Raw genomic sequence first — 26262 nt, forward strand, 5'->3', positions numbered from 1 at the left:
TACTAAAGAGTATTCAACAGAAAGGTTGTTAGTTTTCAAGCTAGTGAATAATAGTCCCTGAACATCATTTACTAGATTTGATAACTAAGTAAACACCATTAAGCCCCATTTGTCCAGAAGATTTGGTCCGTTTCCAAAATATTCCCTTAATAATATTTCTTCAAATATTATTTGAATAAATGAAGGCAGCTAATTAGACATTGTTGAGAATTAATCATCCAGAAGGTTGGTTTTATTCAGCAGATCTTTCTTTAAAATATTATTTCATTAAAACAATATTTTATCTGATCTTGCATTGTGAATGGTTGTCTAAATGTTGCTGATTATTTCCTAAGTTAGTTCCAAGACTAACTTAACTTCATTTCCAGATTCTTCAAGATAATCCTTGGTTCTCAAACATAAACATTGCATGGTAATGTTGCATCACTCTTTTGGTCATAATTTCCAGTCAGTCAGTCATTTTCTACCACTTATTCCATAGTGGGTCGCGGGGGAGTTGGTGCCTATCTCCAGCAGTCTATGGGCGAGAGGCGGGGTACACCCTGGACAGGTCGCCAGTCCATCGCAGGGCAACACACAAACAACCACACACACACTCATTCATACACCTAAGGGCAATTTAGAGTGACCAATTAACCTAACAGGCATGTCTTTGAACTGTGGGAGGAAGCCGGAGTACCCGGTGAGAACCCACGCATGCACGGGGATGCATGCGTGGGTTCTGCTACCAACTGCGCCACCGTGCAGCCAGACATAATTTCCAATCATCTTTAATCAACTTGTTTATATTGTACATAGCCCATATTGTACATAGCCCATCAATATTCCCTGTTGTTTTAGCATAGTAAAGAGTTTGTTGATTGAAATATGTTTGACTTTGAGTTGACGTATTTTTGTTAATAAATTCTTGTATTTTAAGAAATTGTGTGAATTCATTTCATATATGTGCAGAGTTTATGCTGTTCAATAATGTAAGAGCTCGTCTCACACCTTTCTATTCTGTCCTAATACCATCGCCTTACTGGGCTGGTATTCACAGGACAACCCTTAACAGACCCAAATATTATTTGATAAAATATTTAAATATTAATATTAAATATTAAATAATATTCTCAGATTCATAATCACAACACAACTGATTAGATTTCATCTCCCCCCAACATTTTTAACTTGTTTTTTTTTTGTTGATCAAACTTTAGATAATCTTTTCAAAGTTCTGGTCAAAATGCATGAGTTTTTCTCTATATCTTGGGAGTTTTCATTTGGAGAAAAATGTCATTCATAAAAACAATGATGAAACTTTTTTCATCAAGAAAAATTACCGTTGGTTTCTGGTCGAAATGATTATAAAATAAGTATTACTACCAGATGTTAGTTAAATAATATGACGTAAAAAAACTATTTTATCTATAAGCAGCTATTATTATTATTATTTGAATGTTTATTTGCCGATCGACGTTTTAGTGATTGATTGATTCATTGATTGATTGATCTACTAAACATTATATTATTGACATAGATGTGAAAGCAAACGTGTTGATCTCATGAAGGAAATCAGTAAAATGCACTAATGATCCTATTAACTGACTCTGCAGTCGTTACAGACAACACACTGTCCATCCATTACCTTCTAAGCAGACAGTTCACTTGGCAGAAACATTAAATTGATCACAACCTTTTTTCATCTTTATAGGGAGAACTCACCCTTTAAAAGGTCTTCGTTTGCCAACAAGTGACTGTTAATTATTCACTGGTGCTTTAAAAGACCCAGATGTACATCCAGTCTGGTTTTTCTGTCTTTCTCAGTTTAGTAATGCCTGTAAACATAATTTGATCTTAGGCTCCACCAGCTCCAGTTCTGGTTATGAGTCAGCAGGACTCTCCTGCCTGCAGTTGTAAACTCGGAGATTTGAAACTGTCATGCTGCGTGGGCTGCAGGCACCAGTGTGACCTAATTTGACTTCAGGTTCGAGGCCAACACTTATCTAAATGAAGTGCTTTGTCAAGGTCAGAGCAGCGTCCCTTACTCCTCTCAGCCATGTTTCCCAGTAAATGGTAGAAAATGACTCCATTACGAGTCCTCAGTGGAGATGGCCAGGGAGGCCTGCAGTCTAATTACCAGTATTTACATTGAATTCTCTTTTAGACCTCTCCACTACCTCCTTCTATGTACTATTCGTTCACTTGTTAAGGCTGGCGTTTTAAACTTTTGTCTCATAGTATTTCCTTTGGAAAAATAACACTTTTTAATCTAACAGAATATCTGTTTCTATATATGCCCTCTGATGTGCCGTGCTGTGTCTCCACTGTTTGTGCAACATTTATTTTTGGTGCTTGTTGACTAATGAAAAGATGAGCACTGTACTGGGCCTAATTGAAATACAGTAGCCCAACTGGGGTAATTAATGCACTGATCAGACCCTCAACATTATGGATTTGCCAACACTTCATTAGTTTGAATTAAGGAGCTAGGCTTCACTATGGTGTGATTATAAATTCAATATCAATTGATCTTCCTCAGTTGGAATGCAGCAGTGCACAGAAATAACCTTATAAGGTAGAAAAAAACACTTTATTGTTTTATTGGCTTTCCAAATATGATTGATCATTCTTAAAGTGCCCATGGCACCTACATTCACAGTAGGAAAAGGGACTGATTTCTGACTCTAAATGGATTTTAAGCACATAAACATTAAGGTTACTTTAGCGGTGTTGTTTACTCATGTACTAGTTAGTAAGTCATTTTTGTTGTTCAGTTGTTCAGAATTTCAGCTCAAATTTTTTATTAGCTAAATAATCCTCCACACTTTTTGGGTCCCTTAACAATTCCTAGAAAATAGATTTAACTTTCTTCAAAATAGGAAACACAAGAGAAGTTTTCCTTATCCACAGTCCAAGCAACAATAACAAAGTTTAAACCAACTGAAAATGTTCCAAACAATGTTGGATGAGGAGCCAAGTTAGTTTTTCCCACCATACACAGTGAGGAGGCGAAAGTGCAAATTGGAGGTGACCAAGTCTCCATGGCAACCGTTAGATACTAGCTACGAGACAAGATATGGTTTGAGAGAGATGCCAGGTAAACACCTGGAGTCTGCTAAACCCTGTGGGCTGAGCTAAAGAGAAGAGAGTGTCAGAGACGACCCAGGACCCGGAACCACAGGGCATGTGCAAAGAATTGCGCCGCTCATGGTCAAGGTCTCAAGAAGTCAAATGAAGATGCAACTGGAGAGACTGAATCGGAATAAGGCTGCAGGTCCAGATCATGTCAGCCCTAGAGTCCTGAAGGCCTGTGTAGAGCAGCTCTGTTGGATTCTGCAGCACCTCTTCAACCTTAGCCTGGCCCAGAAGAAGGTTCTGGTGTTGTGGAAGACCTCCTGTCTTGTTCCGGTACCAAATAAATCTCACCCATCAGTCCTCAAAGACTATAGACCTGTTGCCCTGACATCTCACATCATGAAGGTCCTAGAGAGACTCCTGCTGGCCCACTTGAGTAAGCAAACAGTAAAGCATCAGGACCCCCTTCAGTTTGCTTATTGCTGTGGAGTTGGAGTTGAAGATGCCATCATACACCTGCTTCAACAAACCAACTGTCATCTGGACAAAGCCAGCAGCACTGTGAGGATCATGTTCTTTGATTTCTCCAGTGCATTTAATACAATCCAACCTGATTTGCTTTGTCAAAAACTCCAGAAGAATCAGGTGGAGGCCTCAACAATCTCCTGGATCAAAGACTACCTGACAAACAGACCACAGTTTGTGAGACTGAAGGGTTGTGAGTCTAACCAGGTAGTCAGCAGCACAGGAGCACCACAGGGGACTGTACTCTCACCATTCCGTTTCACTCTGTACACCTCAGACTTCCAGTACAAGACAGACTCCTGTCATCGGCAGAAATACTCGGATGATTCTGCAGTCGTGGGGTGGATCACTTTCAAGCTGTTCCTCTCCATGGTGTTTAAAATGGCTCTGTAAGGTATAAAGGGTAGCTGCTGTGTCAGAATCACCATATAGCTTCATTACTGAAAATCTAATATTTTCAGGATGTGTTTCTCTCCCACATTTAGCAGCTGAACATGCACCCAGTCAGCAACAGCATATGTAATTTACACATATGGCTCTGTTTAGGCCTTCACAGTCACAAACATTTGCCAAGCTCTTGGAAAATAGGTTCTGGGGGAGAAAACATTCCAGGAAATGCACCTTAAATGCTGTCCTGTTGGTGAAATAAATTTGGAAAAAGCATTAACAGCAGAGGAGTGACGCTTTTAATAAAATAAAATAAAAAAATACTACTTTTTTAATGGCTTAAGATTTTGACATTTTTCAGTATAAGATTGTCCTGCTGCAATAAAAGTTGAAATCTAGACTTTTGTATCAGGAGGCTAATGAGTGTGGAGGGTCATGTATATAGGGAGCTGCAAATTCATCACAGTGCAAAACAGGATGTCCTATAATATTAATATTGACCATAATTCTCTGTGGCCTGAGCCAACCTAGCGTGTTAACACTAAACATGTTAAAATCAGTGTCATCATGTTAATGCCAGCATTCCTGTTTGACTGCTAACATGCTAACGCTAACACACCCAGTTATTTAGTGAGTGTTTCCAGCTTGTCTAAAATACCCAAAGCAAAATCCTTTTTCAGACATTGGAACCTTTCTCAAAAGCTAGCAGGAAAATGGAATAGAATAGAATAGAAAAGAATAGAAAGGCAAAAAAGTGGCAGCCTGACCTTTGGTTCCCCTGGTGATTGTTCCATCGAACAGCCTCCAAAGTGGCAAGCTGCTCCCTCAGTCGCAGGGCTATCGCTATGGTAACCACGTTAGAGGTTTAGGGAAGTGAGTAATCTAATCTTCCCACTTTGTGGCACAGCGATAAGGCTCACTACCAGCAGGCCACTCATATATGTGTGTGTCTCTGTGTGTGTGTGTGTGTGTGTGTGTGTGTGTTTGTGTGTGTGGGTGTGTGTCTATGTGTGTCTTATTCAGTTATTCTACGCTGCAAATCTTACTCACACAGAAAACCTATGGAGCCAATATGTTCCCGTTAATAGGAGGCAGGTGAAAGCCGAGAGGCAGAAAGACTGCGTCTCTCGTTGAAAAGTCTGAACCCAGTTGGAGTTGACATTTTGCACCGATGTCTTCAACATTAAAGTAGCACTCAGCGTATAGCAGAGCTTTGGTAAACAACCTGGGCCAAAAATAAGTTTAACATTTTCATACAAATGACGGATTGTATATGTCTGCACTGATATTCAGCAGTAATATAATTTGATTTGTTTTTAAAAGAATGTGATGCCAAAGCTGATGTCTGCAGATAATTGAGAATAATAGGAACTGTTTAGCTCCAACTCACTTCCTGGTTACTGGAGCCAGATGGTGTATGTACCTTTGGCAAGAGGGTAAAACAGTGATGGTGAGGTCATCAGCTTTTATGATAGTTTGAATTGTGTATAAATTCTGTCATCTTGTGTTAATTTTTTGCAAAAGATTAGAAAAATATATGCACTCCCATATTTTGTTTTTAATCTTATTATCAGAATCAGAATCAGCTTTATTGCCAAGTTTGTACATACAAACAAGGAATTTGACAACCTAAGATCCATCTATCATCCATCCATCCATCAATCAATCCATCTATCATCCATCCATCAATCCATCCATCCATCCATCTATCATCCATCCATCCATCCATCCAGGTCTTATGTTGTTAGTAAAAAGTGCAAATATCTTAATTATCAAGTCTCAAGATGACGTCTTGTATTAGATCTTAGTTATGGTTAAACTGTTCTCACAAAGAAACCATTTTCTGTTTATATAGATCAGATGAAGGCATGAAGGGATCTGAAGGTTGAGGCTGTTGGGGAGTCTTTTGATTGGTGCTGGGAACGAAGGGAAGTCTGGGAGTTCTGTCTCAGTAAGGCCTCTGTAAGTCCGCCCTGGTTGGGGAAGTTCATTAGGAGCTTTGGTATCTATACCTTTAAAATTAGCCAAAAAAGGGCTGAGAAATTTGAGGTTGGAAAAGATTGGGATAGTGCTGGGCTGGAAAGAGACCAAAGAACAATGTTCTTTACTGATTCTGACATAATGTATGAACTTTTAGTGTAATATTATGTAGATATTTGTAAATCACAGCAGCATTAATTGTAGTTAACACTGATGAAGCAGAGTTGAGCAGCAGATTCCAACCACAGTGAGCCTGGTGCATCTGCTCTCCATCCATTTGTTTCACTCAGCCGTCCTTCGACATGTAGAAATGTTTGATTGTAAATATGAATTTTTGAAAGTCTCATTAACTTACTGTTGATTTGTGATAATGAACCAAACACAAACCTCTTCTCTCTCTCAGATGAAAAACACAATGATGCTTACTGTTTCCATGACTACCGCTCTTCTACCAGAAGAATATTCAAACATCAAACCACAAACACAATAAGAGTGAAATTAAAACATGATGTAAAGTTTCTAATTGTTATTTTCAGCCTGTGTTCAACTGACTGATGATTCCTGATGTAATAACAGACAAAGACTGACTGCACAGGCTTCCTTCTCCAACATAATGATGTTATTTAATGTTGTCATAGTTTCTAAAACTGGTAACATTGCAGAAACAAGCAGGAAATTATTTGGGGGAGTTGCTTTAATGAGGTGTTTCTCTTTAAATATGTCATTTAAAAAGCTCCGTGCTCCAGCAGTGTAAAGGAATGTCATTCCCATTTAGAAGATTGTGTCTTAATTCCATCAGATTTGAGTTAATGATGCTGAAATAAAGATTGTTTTGTGCTCTGCGTTCCCCACACAAGGAGTGGCAGAAAAGGAAAGGGTTTTTAAGTTTATTGCAGCATTAGACATCAGGCCTTTATTGAAACATAGAGCATACATTCAGGCAGAGCAGAGAGGAACGGCTCGACCGATAAGCCTTTCTTTTGGCACGGGGGATAACCACGTAATCTAGGCCGAGAGGGAGAGGATCTGCAAATGAGATGGAGGCAAAGTCGTTAGATCCCTTCATCCACGCAGGTTCTCTCCTTCCATTCCCATCTCTCACCTCAGCTGCTTTGCTTTTCCTTTATCTCTCCATGGGAACGTATCCAATCATGCCACTCTGAAATTATTACTGAGATTTCCTCTGTGTGTGTGGTGTGTGTGTGTGTGTGTGTGTGTGTGTGTCATGCAGCAGGGCTTCCGAATGAGATGAATTAAAGTGAGGTTCAGGCTGGATGTCTTGCAGCCGCCGGGCGTCTGAGCTTTCAGTGTCAGTGTCTGAAAAGTGTGACAGACGCTGATGAGAGCCGCCAGGTCACCTTTTGGTCCAACCCTCTCTCCTACCGGCTTCAGGGGATTTTTTTGTTTCTTTTTATTTTCCTGAAAATAATGGAACAAGGCACAGAGAAAGCACGTCAGGGGACAGGAAAAAGATCACTGCAATTCACTGCACATAATTTGAGGGAAGAGATGAGAGGATTGGGATTATATTTTGAGTGTAAAAGAAGGATTTGGCTGGGATTAAAAGAGGGAACAGAGGAGTGTGGTGGGAAGTTTAGAAAGGAAAGGTCAATGATTTGTGTGTGTCAGCGGTTGAGAGAGAAATACAACATGAATATGCAGCAGCAGAGTTTCATGTTGGCAGGACAGGCTCCAGATAATAGGACATCTCACACACTGTGTTTTCTGTACCAATTTAGAGGTATGAGCTCATACACTTCCAGGTTAACCATCAGCAACTTCAACTCAGGGAAACTGGAAGGATGGACCCAAGAAATAATGGCTCTAATCTGTCATGCAGGATCCATCTGCTCTAGTGGCCTGTCCCTCAGGATTTCAGCTCATTCCTATTTGCATTATGTAAGCCAAATAAAAAAACAACTTTTCAAATGCACACTTTCCTTTTCTAGTTTATGAATTTTTGCATTAATATTGTGGCACTGGTGGCCTTCATCCCGTCAATTGACAGACAGTGAATGGGGCGGAGAGAGAGGGGAAGACATGCAGCAAAGGTCAGCGGCCCAGAACTCAGACCCGCTACGGCTGCGTCAGAGACTGCAGCCTCCGCACATGGGTCGCCCAATTTTAAGAATTTTAAAACAATTTAATTTCTTTCTTTGTTCTGCGTTCACATTTAAATCAAGATTTAGACTTCTGTACGGGCTCTTTCTTTCATTTCCTTCAGCAACAACAGGATTACTTACAGGGTTACTGTAAAACCAGTAAAACCACTCCGTGATGTAATAAATGACTGATAACTTTGTAAAATAAGATCATTTCAGTCCTTTCTAACCTTTCTGCTAACTCTGGCTTTAGATGAAAGATGCAACTTATCAAATGTCAGGAAAAATATCGATGGGACAGCTGGATTTTATTTGATTCATCAGATTTAGACTAACTGAGGGCAGATGTTAACTCCAGAAGAGATCCTATCAATACACCAGAAGAGATTGTATTTTCCTGCTTTGCTCTGACAGACAGAAGGCAAAGGTTTTATTGTGAAGTTCTTCTGAAAATAATTCAGATAACCTCTTGTAGTTCCTTTAAGGAATGTATTTTACATTACTTGCTTATGTAATATATGTATTCATTTGTGTGCTTATTTGTTTTAATCTATCGATTTAAATAATCTTTATTTTAAAATGTTTTAATGATATTGTTATGATCCCATGAACTTGTGATTACATTTTTATGAGCTCTGTGTTTCAGGTCTTGCATTTTGAGTAATTTCTGTATTTTCTGTGTTTAGCTCTGTTTACTTTATGTTTGTTCTTCTAGTTATTCCATATTTCTGTTACTGTCCTTTGTCTCGTCTCCTCAGGTCCTGAGCCTTTCTCAGCATTCAGCTGCCATTCATTCTGTTGATCGTACTCACTCGGTTTTCATTGTTTGTGGCTGGATTCCACGTTTCTCTTACTCTGGTGTCAGGTTTGATATTCCTTGTGTCTCTCTGTAAGGTCCTCAGTTCTCCATTATTAAATCCATCATTTCACACTCAGTCATGGGTCCGCTGATGTCCTGTTTGCATTTGGGTCCTCATCAACAACCTCCAAACATGATAGATATAGCCACTGTTATAATGGCTATAAACATTAACTACCACTACTATAATGCATCTTTATTTATTTTATGCCCGATCCCCAGAACATTCTGGGGAGTTTGTTGTTTCCATCAGACAAACCTGGCCTTTTAACAGTGCTACGTTCACTTTTAAAAACTGCTGTAACTCTGCTACTGTAAAACTGCAGCAGGTAAAGCAAGTTTACCTTCTGCTTCAGAGAAAGATGTCGCGGTGGATTCCAGGTGGAAGGAAAAAAAAGGAGGGAGGGAAGATTAAAAAACAGGAGAAATAATGAAGGCAGGGAGAGGAGAAGAAGGGAATAAAAGAGGAAAGAGAGCAGGGTCTCTGTACCTGTTTCAGTTGTGCTCCTCGGTAGCTGCAGAAGAACATTTTCTCATTATCTTCACCATAATTGCAGCAGTTATTATTATTCTGCTGATGCTCAGTGAGGCAGTAAAACCGAACCACAGTGCTTCATATGGATCCAATATTCACAGCTAAGGTTTAATATCCTCTGGACAGCTTGTAGCCATTTGTTGATTTGTCATTGCTGATTTATACTGGTCATTTATACAGTGTGCAGTGATGGTGAGGCAGATAATCTGCTGCCATTTACCTGAAGGGATCACTAACGTTTGTTTCTGATTATAACTTGTAATAGCAGATTTTGGACAAAAAAGATAAATTTTTCAGGAAAATAAATAAATGATCAAAGCATTGAATATTTCCCAGATTAATTTGCCTGAAAGCCAAAACCTTTTTTAATGCAATAAACCACATAATTTCCCAGTAAATACTAGTGTTAATTATTAAATCTGTCAACCTTGGAATGACAAATGATTAAACCGAATTAGCTAGTCGAGGGCAATTTAGATCACGGCTGCTTTAGCATAATGTTTTAAGTGTTTTAACATAATCTTATACTTGATTGGTGTTTTGTAGAAATATTATCATATTAGCAGCAGTAATGATGGTTGTAGTATTACTGTTGTTTTTACAAAGAAAGGTAGATCATGTCAATATACCTGAAGCAGACTAGCCCATTTGCAGCACACCCTGTCATTCTCATATAAACATCCTAAATTAAATTTATTGACATTTCCAGCCTAGAATATTTTCTTCTCCTTCATGTTGAATATTCCCCTCTCAGTCAGTCATCATAAACCCAAGCAGCCAGTTCTGAATCTTTGCATCGGTGCTGCAAATGAGCCTAGCACTCGCTCTCTGGAGGCCTTCGGCGGCAGCGTGCTCCATATGTAAACGTCTGAAGGCTGTTTATTTGTGGGTTTCAGTGCTCGTCTCAGGAGGAATGGGTGAATCTTCTTGCGGCGTTAAAGAGGGGAAACTCTGTGCGTGCCGAATGCTTTGTGTTCTGAGAGGGAAACTTCAACGCTTCGCTTTGGGAGAGCCCAGCAACGCACGGTGGGGCTGGCAGTTTGTTTACATCACAGGAGCACATCACTTTGTGGCTTGTAATGGAAGATTGGCAGAGGGGCAGTTCACTTGTTTATTTACTCCCTGAAATTACATTTACAGAAGGGGTGCAGGAGTGCTGCATGATGGAGGGAGGCCTCGAAATATTCCAGTGAATTATGGAGGGGGATTAACTACCCTAGCACTATGAAAGAAAAAAACTTCAAATTATTACAGCTACTCATTTATTTGGGTTCTCTACCTTCAGAAGCATTTTCAGTTAGTTTTGTTAAGTATAAATCAAAATGTTCTTCTGCATCTGAATCCCTCGCTCAGATTTTTCTCTGTGGACTAATGTCTACCTCTGCTTCTCTGTTGCATTTGTCTCTGCAGAAAATCATGCAAACTATTCTGTATAAAAGAGGTTTTTTGTCTTTATGCCACTTGAACTTGCAGATAATCATTCAGTGCTTTATGCAGTCAGTTGGTAAATAAATCAATAAATAGTCACTAAATAAATAAATAAATGTTGTGTTTTATTTGTGAAAACGTTTAAAATGCTTTCCAAAAGAAGCTGGTCATTGCATTAGACAGATCTGTCACGTCTTTTTAGACAAAACAATCGTGCCTGCGTTGATGGTTAGTTATAACCATCAGTGCAGAGGAAAAATACTGGAAACAACCAACTCAGGTGGAGCTTTTTTCTTTTCTACAAAGCTGAATGAAATGTGAATTTATTAATCTCAAAAACAGCTGCACTGGAACTTCACTCCAATTTAACCCCTCTGAACTGTGCACATAAAGCACACTTTGCTAACAGTTCAGTGCAGGTTTAAGCAGGTTCATGGCTCATTTCTTTAAAAATGGACTGTGCCGACAGGTTGCCTGCTCTGTACAGTTTTATAAATTTGTTGCAGCACACTAGCTTCTACTTTCTCCTCCACTAATGTCCTCCACATCCTGACACAGCACCTGCTGTATTTTTTCTGGCTGTTTTCTGTTCACCTGGTTTGGTTTCCAATTCTCTATTCCCTGTATATCTCTCTTAAGCCCCAGCCAATCCTCCCTGGTGGTCTTGTGCACACAAGATTAGTCTTTCCTCCTCCGCCTCTGAGACCAAATCCTGCCACTCTTCACCAGCCATCCGGCTCTCCAAGGCTCCACTCCAGAGCTCAGCAATGTGAGCACGGCCCAACAGACTAGGGGCGAGATTAGAAGTGGCATGTTGGGGGTTGACTGTGCAACCAGCTGACACCGGTGGAGTCTGTGCAGTAGGGGCTGTAGGCCGGAGGCGGACATTTTCTGAGATGTTCTGTCACTGCTGCACAGCAGAGCCAGCAGTTGAAGGGGACAGAGTGGGCAACGCTGTGCCAAAGCCCCCAGCATCAGTCTGAGCTGTGCTTCAGGAAGGGTGGGGAGTGGGGACTTGTTCAGGTAAATGTCTTATTCTGTTAGCAAGGTAAGTGCAAACTGTTGAAATATTAATCAAGTCTATGCAGTCTCCTATAGTTTTTTTATTTTTTTTGAAAATGATTTTTCATCTCTGCTGAGCTGAAATTAAGGTTTGTTTTGTGGAACAATTCTCATAGTGTGAAATGCTACATTTTCTTTTATTTAAAATTTAAGAGGTTAAGAGCCAACCAAGCTCTAATATCCTCCCTGGAATCCAAGAGTGGTTTGATTAGGAAGCCATGATCTGCTCTAACAGCAGGAAAAGCTGCTACACCTGAAAGTCGATGGTTAACCAGTACAAGGCCATTCCATGTCCTCTAAAGATGGAACCTAGAGGCATTAAATGCAGGGGAAAAGCAGTGGCCCTAGAACTTAGCCCTATGGGACCTCACATGACAGAGGAGCACAGTTTAATTCTGAGCCTAAAATGTTGATCAGAAAGACCAATAAGCCTGGTTAGAAACCAGTCAGCTGCTTTGTTATGAATGCCCAATAGATTATTCAAGCAGGATATAAAATGTATATGGTTCACTTCGTCAAAGGCAGACTTTGGGTCAAGCAGAACCAATAAAGTCGCCAGAATTCCATGCCAAGAAGATATCAGTAATGATATTGCTATTGTTGACAGAATACAATCTTAGAAATTGGTCTATGATTTTAATTACATTGATCTGGACCATTTTCTTTAGAAGAGGTTGTACTAATGTGGTGTTCTACTTACTGCTACCATGCATTGTCCTGCTAAATAATGTATTATATTGTTTATTACAGTTAGAATAATGTTGTCAACAACATGTCAAACCTGTTGTAAAAACTGTAAGCAGAAATCTACAATAAACACCAACTACATATAGTAGTAGTCTTCAGCTGCTTATTGTGCAGCATAGTGTTCTGTTTTGCAACTCTCCATGTATAAAGTAACACTGGGAGCCTAACAAGCTGTTAGCTGGTTAAGTAGTCAGACTATCTACTCGGGTGCAGCTGCCAGTCAGCTAATTAGCAGAGATGCAGCTTATATCTTACCAGTTGCACTTCTAATAGAGCAACGTCTATTTAAGCTGTGCATTTTAGAGTTGCTGGTGGAAAATGAATATTGCACCCTTTTCACAGCCCAAAATATATCCAAACATCAAATGTGAGCATGGAAAAAGTGCAGCAGCCTTAATTCAACTGGCTTAGTGGCAGTGTGCAGCAACAGGTGGCCACAGTTTGTTTTTCCATGGTCCAAACAGCCAAAGAAAACTGATTTTAATCCTGGCCTACAAGAAGTTATGAAAAGGCTCCAAGCCTGTCCTCCCAAGTCTGCCCTCAGCCACGCCCCACCCAGAGCACTTACCCTTCCGTGACCCATTTGCACGCCATCTCTGTCCCACTTTCTGGGATTTTACTACATAAACACACCCACTGCTGAAACCCTGTACCCAGGATAATCTGAATTATAATTTGTAAAGAGTTTAGATCGTCATCCTGAATCGTAAGAATGTTTCAATGTCACCGAGGGTAAAGACGACTGCGGCTCAGTGAGCCGACTGTGGATCAGTGAAAGGAGTAGTTATCTTGCAACCTGAAAGCTGTGGGTTCAATTCCAGCTTCCTCCTGCCAAATTAGAATGTTCCCCTGGGCATTGACCTCAAGTTGCTGATTGATCTGCATATCGTTGTGTGAATGTGTCTGAATTTGTTAGTGAGATTGAGTGAATTTAGCTCTAATGTAAAGTGTTTTGAGTAGTTGGTATGACTGGAAAGGAGTTATATAGGTTCAGTCCATTTACCATTTAAAATAAAAGAAAATACTTAGTGAATTGTTTGTTGCCTTAAAGTGCTCAGTGTGTCCAATTAATTCTTCAGACTTGTGTGCAAAACCCACGCCCACTTAGGCCATTCGTCACAATGTTGCACATGTTTCACATGTTGCACATGATATGTGCATAAGCATAGGCACCTTAGCAATAAGGCAAGCGGAGCAGCTGCTCCTCGATTAGTTTTGTTTTCTGCTCCTCCTTTTATTAACCCAAAGATATTTGATTGCTCCCTGTAGTCTGACAAATTTACAAATATACATCAGTGTTGTATTCCCTTTATTTGATGGGATTTTTTTGGGGTGCTGCGGTGCAGATAGCGATGTGGGGGCCAGGTGGAAGAGGTGGCAGTGGTGCGGGTGACAGGTTATTGCTCTGGATGCGAGTTGATACTTTTCCTAATTGTTCTCTCCCATTTTCCAGCATAATCTGGTATAATCAGGTTGCAATCTTTCATGTGAATCCATGATGCCATTTTTGCATGATAGCACCCACTGCTGAAAGGTCAACCATTTTATTGTATTTTACTTATTGGTAGTATTTCGAAACTTCATTAAAAACTACAGTTTTTCCAAAATTTCCAATAGATTTTTAGTTGACACTAACAATACAAACCTGGAAAAAATGTCATGGTAAGATAAGTTGGGAGTTATTGTCAGAATACTGTATCTGTTGTAATATATTTTGCAGTTTAATGGCCTCTCATGGGTTTACTTGGTGGCTGTTGCTGTACCAACCAAAGAATGGATGTTCTCATCAGACTAAGCGTGGCTTAAATTTGGAAAATGACCCTGAAAACATGAACGAAACTGAAATACCTTCAATGAATCCAAAAACATAATTGACCATGTGAGAAACGACATTTCATAGCTTTTCTGCTTTTATTACATTCCATCAAACTATGGATCAAACATCAGTTCTGAAACAATATGTTTTCAATAACTGGTGTTCAGTTTTGAGTTTATAAGTACAACAATGGCTTTTCTCCAGACATAAAAGACAGTTGATTATCTATTTTATTGTTGTTGCGATTCTCCTTGTGTCTTGTTTTATTAATGAAACATGTGTCCTCTTAGTCCCTTTTGACCGCGACCTTGAAGCCAGTTTTATCAGTCCGCTCTCTGCTGCTGGACCCTAGGTGTGTGCGGACATTACAAACACTGCAGCAATCCAAAATTGCTCTTAACATTAAACCAATGGTACACTGGAAAAAATGCCACTTCAAAAATCTGTTAAAAGAAATTAAAATAAGATTTTATGGCTTGAAATAAGCAAAACAATCTGCCAATGGAACAAGTGAAAATCAACTTGACAATATTTCTAGAAATAAGACATTGCATTAAAGCCTCACAAGATATAGAGAATCTTGAAACTAGCCACGAAAACTCATTCTGAGCAGTATTTTACTACAATTATGAGCTTTTGCATCTCATAATAAGCTTGTGATGCCCAAAAGTAGTGTCCTTCCTCTCAAAGGTGGCATCTTTTTTTTTTCATCTTGAATGTCATCCTCTTGTTTTAAAATGTATTTAATTCATTCTTAGTTTTATAATTGTGGCAATGCTCTGGATCCAGGTCCAAAACCAACTTAAATTAAGATTTGAACATTGCATTTTAAGACAAATTACCTTTAAGTATGCATTCCTGACTAGCATTAAGAAATGCATTCACAGCATTATAACCCTTCTCCAACCTGTTTTCATCTTTGTATTTTTCCCTCCCTTTGCTCAAGTCAATATTTTCATGGATGCAGACAAGCGTATTGATTATTGACCATACTCTCATGTGAATTTTAATAATAGGAAATACACTGCAGTGAATATGACCTGACAGATATCATCAAATGTCAGTCTTGTCTCAGTGGTGAGTCTGGGTATATGGACCAAACAATGTTTTAGAGCATTGCCAATTACTGTAGTATAGAACAGTATTTGTACTAATTACCTTTGGAATAGTATGTTGGAATCTGTCCAGAGTGCAACAGAACAGAGAATTAAATATTATTTTAGCTGTCTTTTTTCCAAATCACTTGAATGTTTGGTTTGACAGAAATGTCTTAAAAATGAAACAAGACTTTATGTTTTACAAACCTCACAGGAACTTCAAACTCATCTGAAATGTCAAAAAAAAAAAAACTTATTTCATTTAAGAAATTACTCAAAACAACACGTTTTCAAGATTATTTCACTTATCAAGATTTTCAAGATGCATTGTCTCAAAACAAGTTGTTATATCTCACTTAAATGTATCTCTGTAGATGGTTTTGACTTATGTTAAGTGTGATGAGAGGTTTTGACTAAAGGTTAGAAAAATATACTTGGTAAGATTTTCCTTTTTTGCAGTGTACATCTGTGTTCACCCATGATGGGCCAAACAGTGCACTCTCAGTAAAAAACAATGAATAAATTCCAAAGAATGTTCATGATTTGGTTTCTATTTTGTGCAAAAGAGCACATTTGTTTGTCAATAATCCTATTTAGAGGTTTGTTGTCCATTACATTACTGTCATATGACTGGCTGAAAAAAGCATCATTTTGGATGTTTTTAGCTGTTTTAATAAGAGAAAAACTTTATTTGGTTTGACAGAGTGTCTCTTTTCTTTCTTGATGCTAAGGCGAAGCACATAAGCTCCTACTGAGGGGACTCCATATGTCTTCTTGTGAGCTCTGAAAGCACATTTGGGTTTCTCAATGAAATAAGCCACCAGATTTTTTTTGCAGTAAAAGGGCCTGAAGTGCTTTTAAATGGCTCAGAGCACTAAGTAGCAAAATTGAAGTGGACTTGTTTTTGGGTGGAGTGGTGGGAGGGGTAAATATTTGGAGTAAGTGTGCAAAAAATACTTCTAAATAGCAGGTTTCCACAGTAGAAAAACAAGTTAGTGATATTTATAGTTATAATTGAATAGATTAGGCCATCTGCTAGAAACACTCATAATTTAATATTAGTCTGGAGCAATGCCAGTCTAATTGTACACATAACCTTTTCCTAAGAGACCTTAGAAAAGCAATATTCAAGTTTCCCATACAGGTAACCTCAGGTTCACAATTTTATTCATAATTTCTTCCATGTGCGGCCTGTCCAGTGGCGTTGTCAACCACGTTTGGGCCACCATGTTACAGAACAAAAGCTTGAAATGTATTTTAAAGCCACTGGTAGGTATAGTTGGTCCGACAAACTCCAGAGGCAGAAGGTTTGATTTCAGATGATATGGACCTGTGCAATTTACCACAACTTGATAAAAGACATTTATTTGGATTATATAGAACCCATATGCATTGAAGATTACCCAGAATTTGTATATCAGAGTCTGTACAACTATTCAGTTCAGTTTATTCATATAGCACCAATTTACAACAAATGTCATCTTCATTCACTTAAAGGGGACATATCATTACACCATCCCCCAGCATCAGAACCCCTTTAAAGTGCCTGGTTACATTTTATTTTTCATGTGTATATCAGTGGGGAAGTTCCTCTTCACCTACATGAAGCACTTCAAGGATGAGTTCTTCAGCAACCTCCTCCAGTATCAAGAAGGATTTGCTGAAAGACTTCATCTGATTAAGGGGTCAGTTCCTTCAGTATATGGAAACAGCGGACACACCAAAGCGGAAGCTGCAGATAACGCTGAAATGAAAACAAATTTTATTTTAGACATAAATTTATTGTGTTGATATGAGGTCCTGGCCATTGTTTTCATAGCAGCAGCATTGTGTCTTCTTCTGATGTTAGTGCTGTGTGCTGCTTTCAGCTCCTTGAGGACATAACTGTAGTATTATTGTTATTATTATTACTGTAATAATGCTTTGGAATAGTATTATTACAGTAACAGATTTTATTGTTTTTGACAATTTTGTGTTGTTTCTGCACCACACAATATTTGTATCTGTTCTCAAACTATAAAAATGGCCGAACTGATCAGTGGAACGCTCTTTGACCTGGAAGGGGGCGGGGTAGGAAGTGCCTCAAAAACATTTAAAGAGAAGGCCCCAAAACAAGTTGCTCTCAGACACACCTCAGGGCAGGTAAAAGAGGAGCCTGTGGAGCTACAATAAAAGCATCATATGTCCCTTTTAACAGGAAGAGGTCGTTTCTTTCCACTTTCACCTCATGCTCACTTAGAGGAGGTTCGCAGTTGGCTGGGTCTTCTTAGATGAAAAGTGTTTTTATCAACCGGCATATCAAATTGACCTTGACTGAAATATATTACAGCTAGGATCGAATTGAATTGTGTGTGGCTGAATTTATAACTGTGTGTGAGGAAAGTTGCTTTTAATTATTGAATCACAGTAGATGTAGAGGTGATGGAAGCATACCTGACAGCTCTGGATGGTGTTAAATAAACTTATACAAGATTCAAGACTGTGAGATGTGTGGTTGCAAAGTTAAACTGGGTAGATTTTACAACAGTGCACTATCTAGTACACAAAACGTAATGCTGTAGGACAAATATTTCTTAACAGAAATAAAACTCTGTTCCAGAAAATTCACTAAGTTCAGAGAAAATATTTCATTAGAGTTGTTGTTTTGCAAGTTGCTTTAATCCAAAGATAAAAATTGAGAGTCATTCGGTTAGTGTGTCTGTAGAGCAGGCCAGGCATCTTGGACAAAGGGACATGAATTACTTTATATTATCGAATGTTGTGATCATTGGCTGTTCATTAACAGAACAAAGGTTGCTTCAACGGCAGCAAGCATTCATCCACGTAATAACTACAACAGTTTGCACTGTATAATTACACTGCTGGAGGAACGTAGATGAGATCACAGAAAGTCACTAGACAATTCCTGTCTTATTGCTGAGCCATGTTGGTCTATCCATTTATTCTGAGTTTAATAGAAGGACATTAATGAGTAGTATAGCATAGATAGATGCTCCAGAGAGCAACTGAGATTCTTTTTGCTGTAGATTTGTCAGTTTGTTTAAGGTCCCAGTTTACTGCTCTGGGGCATACAGGTGTGTGTTAACACAATGCCAAAGATGAAAGACATCAGCAATGACCTTAGAGAAGCAATCATTGCTTCCCATTAATCTGGGAAACGTCAGTCAGTCAGCCATTTTCTATACCACTTCTTTCATAGTGGGTCGTGGGGAAGCTGGTGCCTATCTCCAGAAGTCTATGGGCAGGAGGAGGGGTACACCCTGGACAGGTCGCCAGTCCATCGCAGGGCAACACACAAACAACCATGCACACACTCATTCACACACCTAAGGCCAATTTAGAGAGAACAATTAACCTAACAGGCATGTCTTTGGACTGTGGGAGGAAGCCGGAGTACCCGGTGAGAACCTGTGCATGCAAGGGAAGAACATGCAACCCCGGGACCTTCTTGCTGCAAGGCAACAGTGCTACCCACTGTGCCACCTTGCAGCCTTCGGGAAAACATATTTTGACTATTTCAAAACTATCTAATGTCAATCTGCCAGAAATTGATCTCGGAGCAGATAAAGACTAAGGACAAGAGCGTGCAATGCACAGAGAAATGAAAAAACAACAAGAGGTCCATCTCAGACTCTGCAGGCCTCAGCATGTTAAAGGTTCTGGTTCATAACAGGACAATGAGCAAAAATGGCTCGTTTGGAAGTTTTGAAGGAAGACTCTTCTCCAGTATGGCAGCATGACTTAGGTATGGAAAGTTGCATCTGAATGAAGCATAGACATAGACTGAAGACTTCTGAGACAATGTGCTTTGGACAGCAAGGACCAAATGTTTGGCCGTCATGGATAATACCATGTTTGGAGAAGATCAAACACTCCAGCACAAACACTGAAAATGTGGAGGATTGATTATTTGAGAATGTCTAGCAGAAAGCTGTCTTTGAACTCAGCTGTACACCAAAATATTCTGGAATCAAACGTGAGGCCATCTGTCCACCAGCTGAAACTTGGTCCGAATTGTTTAATCAACAGGATAATTATCCCAGACACAGCAGCAAATCTTCTACAGAATGACTGACAAAGAAGGGAATCAAGGTTTTACCATGGCCTAGTCAAAGTCCAGACCTCAGCCTAACTGAAATTCTGTGGTGGGAAACAAGTTCAATCTCAATTTGAGCATTTGAGACCAGTTTGTTTTGTAAGACACATGTTTGTGTGAATCAACATATTCAAGACAGACATGTTTTTGAAATTTTGACCTGCATGTTTTTTCCTGGGCCATGCAGTGATAGAAGCTCTAATTTGTAAAGTTTAAAAATCAGAAACAATATTCATTGTTATTATTAGTACAAGGCATTATTTCCTATATCAATCTGAGCCAAAGTCTAACTTGGTTTAATATTTAAATTATCTGAGAGTCTCTTTTTATTCTTATGTTTAAGGCAATTTTCTGCTTTTTTTGGTTCATTGCAGCTCCACACAGGTTCGCTGCTAGTGGTCTAAACAAGCCACATGAGACAAGAGTGTTTCTCTGCACATGGACCACTCAAAAACAAACAAGAGTGCAACACAATTTTCCACAAGAGTGAATAGAAAAAGATGGGGAGAGAAAAATGAGAGGGTGTTTGTAACTGGCTGCCAGCACCTTCCTGCATTCTCTGCATTGTGCTGGAGCTCTGAGAGTAAATATGACAAGGTTAGCGAGGGCTATATGCGGCAGCCAGTTGAGAGGGAATTAATTGAATTTCCAACGAGCATGCCGATGTGAGATATGGATGGGAAATTCAGAATCTTTGGCCGCTGTGTGGATGAGGGCAAATAAGTGAATAGAGGAGGATAGAGAGGAAGAAAGGGAAGAAATATATTAGATACATAATTTGGTAGCTGAGCTGACTGTCACATTTATATAAAATTTATTAAACTGAAAATTAGGCAGTGAAGAAGAACATCAGCATGGGTTTTGTTTCAAGTTTTTAATCGAGTGTTTCGTGGCCATGTAAGAAGAGATAATCCCTGATTTAAAAACAAGATGGTAAAAAAACACGAAGATGCACGTGGCAGATGATGGACCTATTGAAACTCACCCCAAAATGCCCTCTGCTGAGTGAGTCTGTGTTGGAAAAATGAAAAACATCGAACTCGACTTAACGTTTTTTCAGTACACTGATAGAAGTGTGCTGCAGCACCGGGCATCACAAACCGCCTGCTGAGATTATTAATATTTGTGCTACATTTAGACTGATTTTGTGGGCAGGAAGGCAAGGTCATTTATATACAAGATAACTGAACGTGATCTACAGGAAAATAAAGGAAGAGGGCTAAAGAATAATACAGTGCAGGAATAGTAAAAAAAAACAACTAAATTTAAAGTTTAATTTAAAATTCACTTTAAAAGAAAGGAATGTTTAATTGCTAATTTAAAAGAATAAAAAGTTAAGAGATGATAAAAGATGAACTGATGAAATCATCTTTGAGCTTTTGGGTTAGAGTGCAGTAAACATTTTCAGTCCAGAATAAAAAGGAGAAGGAACAGTTGACCTGGTTCCATAGCTGAAGAGCTAAGAAACTACATGCTCCCTCCCACTGTTTAGCTGTGGTCCTGAGAACACTGAGTGAACAGGTCTCTGATGGCCTGAGGGTGTCATGATGTGTGGGTTGGATGAAGGACCAAAGGGCAGACAGGGTCGTGGGATGAGCCAACAGGGATTTGTTAATCAAGAAGAAAACTTAGAAAACAACACGAACGTGGAACACGGGCAGAGACAGGCAGGTCAACGGAGAGAATAACAGGCATGGAGAGAGGAATAACGGGGAGAGTAACGTGAAAACCCAGCGAAGGACAAGGTTAGTAGAAGAGCTTCTGCAGGGATATGGGGAATGACACAGGTTGCAGGTGTGTGGCAGTCCGGAAATATGTGAAACCGCTGAGAGAAAGCATGGAGCTGAATGGGCGGAGAACAACAACTCCTACACAAACACCGGATCATGACAGAGGGGTCTTTATGGTTAATGACTGACAGTAACCATGAAATGTATGTAGTTACCAACATTGAGGTCGGGGTCATTACTATATCCATATTTCCTTCAAATTCTGGAGTCTTTAGCCCCATTGAGTCTAGTTGGGTGCCGATTTCTAATACTGCATTTTGTTGGACCAGAAAATAATAACTTTTTTGTCTATAATATAATGTCTATAATCTGCACTAGTGGTATAATGTAGATGCTGAATTAAAGGGGCCCTAGAATGGACTGTTGAGGAACCTCTGATCTGATCTTTGTTTGGTCAGACATATAGGTAACCAAATGAAGCAAAGCAGTCTGGTCTGTCAAATAAGCTCTGAAGCAGTTTAGCACAGTAGCAGACAATACCGCTCACAGTCCATCAATCAGGATGTTATGATCATTTCTGATGAAAGCACCACAGAAGTCCAGCAAAACCAAGTCAGACATTTTGGATTTATCACTGTTAGGAAGTAAAACAGCTGTACTTAGCACTACCTGGCTCAGAACCTAGAGGTTCTGGGTTCTTTCGTGTGGAGTTTAGATGTTCTGGATGGTTTTCTAATGTAGTCTATATTGATGCTATTAAATGGCAGCAGACCTAGTTTTTTTAATTTTTTGCAGCCTGGGGAGTGTCTTTGCCCTGTAATGGATAGGTGATCTGACCTTGGTTAAGGATGTTTTATTTCTCTGTAAAGCAGAGCTGCTACCAAGCAGAGTTGGCCAGTTGCAGTCCTTGGGGGCAGAGTTTTGCATGTTTTAGATGTTTCCGTGTTTGTCTCTTCACAAATACCCCAATATGTGCAGATGCCTGTTAATGAAACAGTTATTCAGATCAGGTGCTCTTTGCAACATGCAGGGCACTGGCCCTGGAGGACAACCGAACCACCCTGCAGTTATGACATGAAGCTCAATGTAGTATTGGATATCAAACCTTTTCATATTCAGCTGTTCGATAGCTAGTTCATTGAGTTAAAATATAACTTGCAATATAAATCCAATAGATTTCTGAGAAAAGATCAGTCCTACGTACAGGTGTTTCAAAGTGTTATGGATGTATGATTCTGTGGCCTTTTCTAATCATCTCCTTGCTGCCCTAATTAAACATATCTGCCCTTGTTTCTTATCTGCAGCACCGCTCACTGCTACAGCTTACACAACATAACTGTTGATATCACATAAGACACAACACATTGTCAAAGATAAACTGATACAAGAGGATGACCTTTAGGAGGGTTAAGAACAGGCATAGATAAACGCAGGACTCACGCTCCATTCTTTGCTTCTCTCGGTTCATCCCTAAGATGGGCTGAGGGGGGCCCGGTACCGAAGGTGAATGTCACTCTGTATCTGTTCAACTGTATACTCTGTACACTGATCATTTTGGAATTAAATCTTGATTTTATACTTAACCATTTCTCATTATTTCACAAGGTAAATACTTTGCTGGTTTTACTGGTTGGGTCTCGGAACTGGAGGGAAACGGACCAGTGGTGCACAGGGAGGAAAGAGAGTAAAAACTCCCATTTTACAACAAAAGCAAGTAAAGCTTTTCTGAGCTCTGGACTTCAGGTCTCTTCTAAGGTTTCCGCCAACAAAAGAAGAAACTTCAGGGTCCTATCTTCTAAAAACATGAGGAGATGATGGTACATAGCCATGACTGCTGATTTGAACCCCTTTAAAGAGCTCTGATCAACCAAAGAGCCTGATGTGTTTCCTTTAGTTATGCCATTAAGTAAAAGTTTATTTATGACATTACCTTAAAATTAGATTTTTATTGCAGACACAAACAATTCTGTTTTTTTTTCCTTATGAACTGCATTTCTTTGTAAAAATGCATTTGTTCTGTTCACTCCTCTGTGTTAGGACACAAAATTGTTTTATTGTTCTTTTTGTCCTTTCTTCAGTTCAGCAGAAGAGCAGAATCTTCGATCTTAGCTGGAGTAATTTAGTTTCTGTCATCAAAATTAGAGCAGCTTTTTCTGGTAAAATGTGATGGGGAAAGAAAGATCATGGTTTTGGCCTTCATCACAGTAATCATGATCAATACATTTTCTCCAAAAATGATGGGATGGTGCATGGTTGATAGCTGTCACTTCTGATTGGAGCGTGCTAAAACATGGGGGGGGGGGGGGTCGGCTGTAAATCCACTCTGCTGAAGACACAACCTGAGTTACGGCATTGTCAAGTCCAACTTGTCCAATAGAGATTTATTGTTGGTGCAGCCCAGCAGCATCATGAGTCTGGTTCTGTTGCACCCAGAACCAGACCCGATGACACGTTAAAGGCCAGTCTAGGACATTAAATTGCATGAAATGATCTTTAAAATGTTATTATTGCTATTAAAACTAAATAAACAATTATTATTATTGTTATTATTATTATTATACCAGTGTCTATCTGTCCAGAATTGGACTATTAAACAATAACAAGAAACAAAACAACTTCAACTCTCAAACATTAGAGGAGTTGGAGTATGTCCTCTTGGTTCACTAATGTTATCGTCCATCAAATAGCCAAACTCAGCCTGATCAGTTAGGCTGCAGGGAAAAAGGTCAGCTGCGGGTCAGATTACATCCGTGAAAAGAAATAATCAGAATATTGTGCTCAGTGTGTTTAATCCAAACCTTCTGTGTCTCACTGGGTTTAATGTTCTGTCACTGTGGAAGTACCACACGCAGTGCATTTCTGAGCCCACAGAGCACTGGATGGTGTCATTACTTATATCACAGTCATTATTGTTGCGTGCCTGATTCATTTTGTCATTTGCGTCAGTGGAACAACCCCTGTTGGCTCACATGTTGCAGCTCGGCTTCTCTTCATTGGCCTCCTGGCTGATAAATTACTTTGGGAAAAGCGATCCGGCCTCCTGCAGTAAAAAGAAGAATAGAAATTGAATCCCAGCCTCTGTTGGCAGCCTCATCTGTCATATTTTCAATATTGATGTCCAGTATGTGTATGGATTATTTGGCTGTCGTCTCCTCCCTGGCCCGGCTCGGCATTTCGAAACGGCCACTGGGGGCAGCATGCCCGCTTGATAATATCATTTTGATTGATGGGCTTCATAGCTTAATTGTCAGCACTGTCCAGTCTTAATGGAGCTCTGCACACGATGGAGGGATTACATCTTAGATGAGTCAAGAGTTCAAGGCATGAGGACGTTGGATGCTGCGGGATGGATTGTGTATCATCATGCTGGGCCATTATCAGCTCTGCGGCTCATGTTCATTGCTTCCTGTATCACCTTTCATGGATCATATGTCTTTTTACTGGAACACAGCAGCTTTGGTTAGATTTATCACACCTGCCAGGAGAAATAATTTTGTTTGGCCCACTGCGTGCATGAGTCCTAGAATTCTCAGTTCAGCCCAGTATATTTATACACAGTAATTTATTAGCAACACATGACCAAAAGTAGTGCATTTAAAACAACGGAGCACCTTCAGGAAGGTCGGAGAGGTGTTCTTGATATTCGGTCCTCCTCGTTCATCATCTGCCACAACAGGCCACTGTTTATGAGTTCCTGTGTTTTGAACCAGAAGCTTCTTGATGAGTTAATAATCATTGAATGGATCCTGTTTTAAATCCTTAACCTCTCCTCTCACTCTGACAGCCCATGCAGACATGGCATGTATCTATTACAGCACATTACAAAATACTCAAATAAATGAGTGTAACAGCTAATCTGCACAATCAGAAGTGGAAACCTATAAATGTTGAGCATGTGGGATTTACGCTGCAGCGCTTGTTTCCCCTGCTGCCACACACAGCTTTATGATGAGGTGCCTGGGGATGCAAGGGGATGCAACGGCCTGCGTCTCCCTTCTCATCCCTCACCGCACCTCTCGGTCTCTACCCTGCATGTTTGCAACCAAGGTCGAAGTGGTCCTGCTCTGTTTTCCAGACGTGTGTGGGCTTCATTCATCATCTGGGCGATAGCCGCACACAAGCGTTCTCTAAATCTCCTGTCAGTGTTTGGCCGTGTGCGCGTCTTTGTTTGTGAAAGCGTGTGTGTGTGTGTGTGTGTGTGTGTGTGTGTGTGAAATGGAGTCTTGTTTCCTCTGTATGGTCACTCCACTGAATGATCTTTTGTCTCTGCTCAGTCTTAAACTCCTTTTGATTTCACAGATGTGTCCACAGACGCACAGTGCAGCACGGTACAAGTCTTTCTGCATACAATATAGTAGGAATAATAAATATTATGTGCTGATATAAAACAGCAGGCGCAGAGATGCTGGGAGATTAATGGTGTTAAAGGAGAGAAAAGTAGCAAAGAACAGAAAATTGAGAGGACATGCAGATTCAGTCCTCTCAGGTCAGTCGGTGGTGGAGGCAGTTTAGGCAGCTGGTACAGCCTCGAGCCAATTTCAGTGGATCTATATCAGCTTGGCACATCTGGACACTGCAATCCATCCTCCATTCTCCTCTGCAGAATAACTCAGCCCCCATCAGGTTGCCTAGGGAGGGTGAAATCTGGAACGGATTTAGACTGAACCGCTTGTTTTTAAGTCATTACAGCCACACCAGCGCTCCCACCAGAATCTGTTCTGCTGCTGCTGTGATGGCTTTTTAAGGCTTCACAGCCTTTTTTTCCCAATAGGCCCCTATATATCGGCAGGTAAACACTTGCCAAGATGTCATGGAAGTTTTTTCAGCATCCATAAAACAGT

At 39.9% G+C, this 26262-nt stretch overlaps 1 protein-coding gene across 1 annotated transcript in view; it reads left to right on the forward strand.

Moving 5' to 3' along the window:
• Window positions 1–10642, forward strand: part of LOC124871665 (tomoregulin-2-like) — an 89202-nt gene extending 78560 nt beyond the window's left edge. Inside the window, exon 5 of the mRNA XM_047371132.1 lies at window positions 10342–10642. Within this exon, the coding sequence (XP_047227088.1) occupies window positions 10342–10571 (230 nt within the window). The 3' untranslated portion in view covers window positions 10572–10642. The remainder of the gene's footprint in view (window positions 1–10341) is intronic.
• The last annotated feature ends 15620 nt before the right edge of the window (window positions 10643–26262 follow it).

This window comes from Girardinichthys multiradiatus, chromosome 7 (assembly GCF_021462225.1).
Source record: "Girardinichthys multiradiatus isolate DD_20200921_A chromosome 7, DD_fGirMul_XY1, whole genome shotgun sequence".
NCBI lineage: Eukaryota > Metazoa > Chordata > Actinopteri > Cyprinodontiformes > Goodeidae > Girardinichthys > Girardinichthys multiradiatus.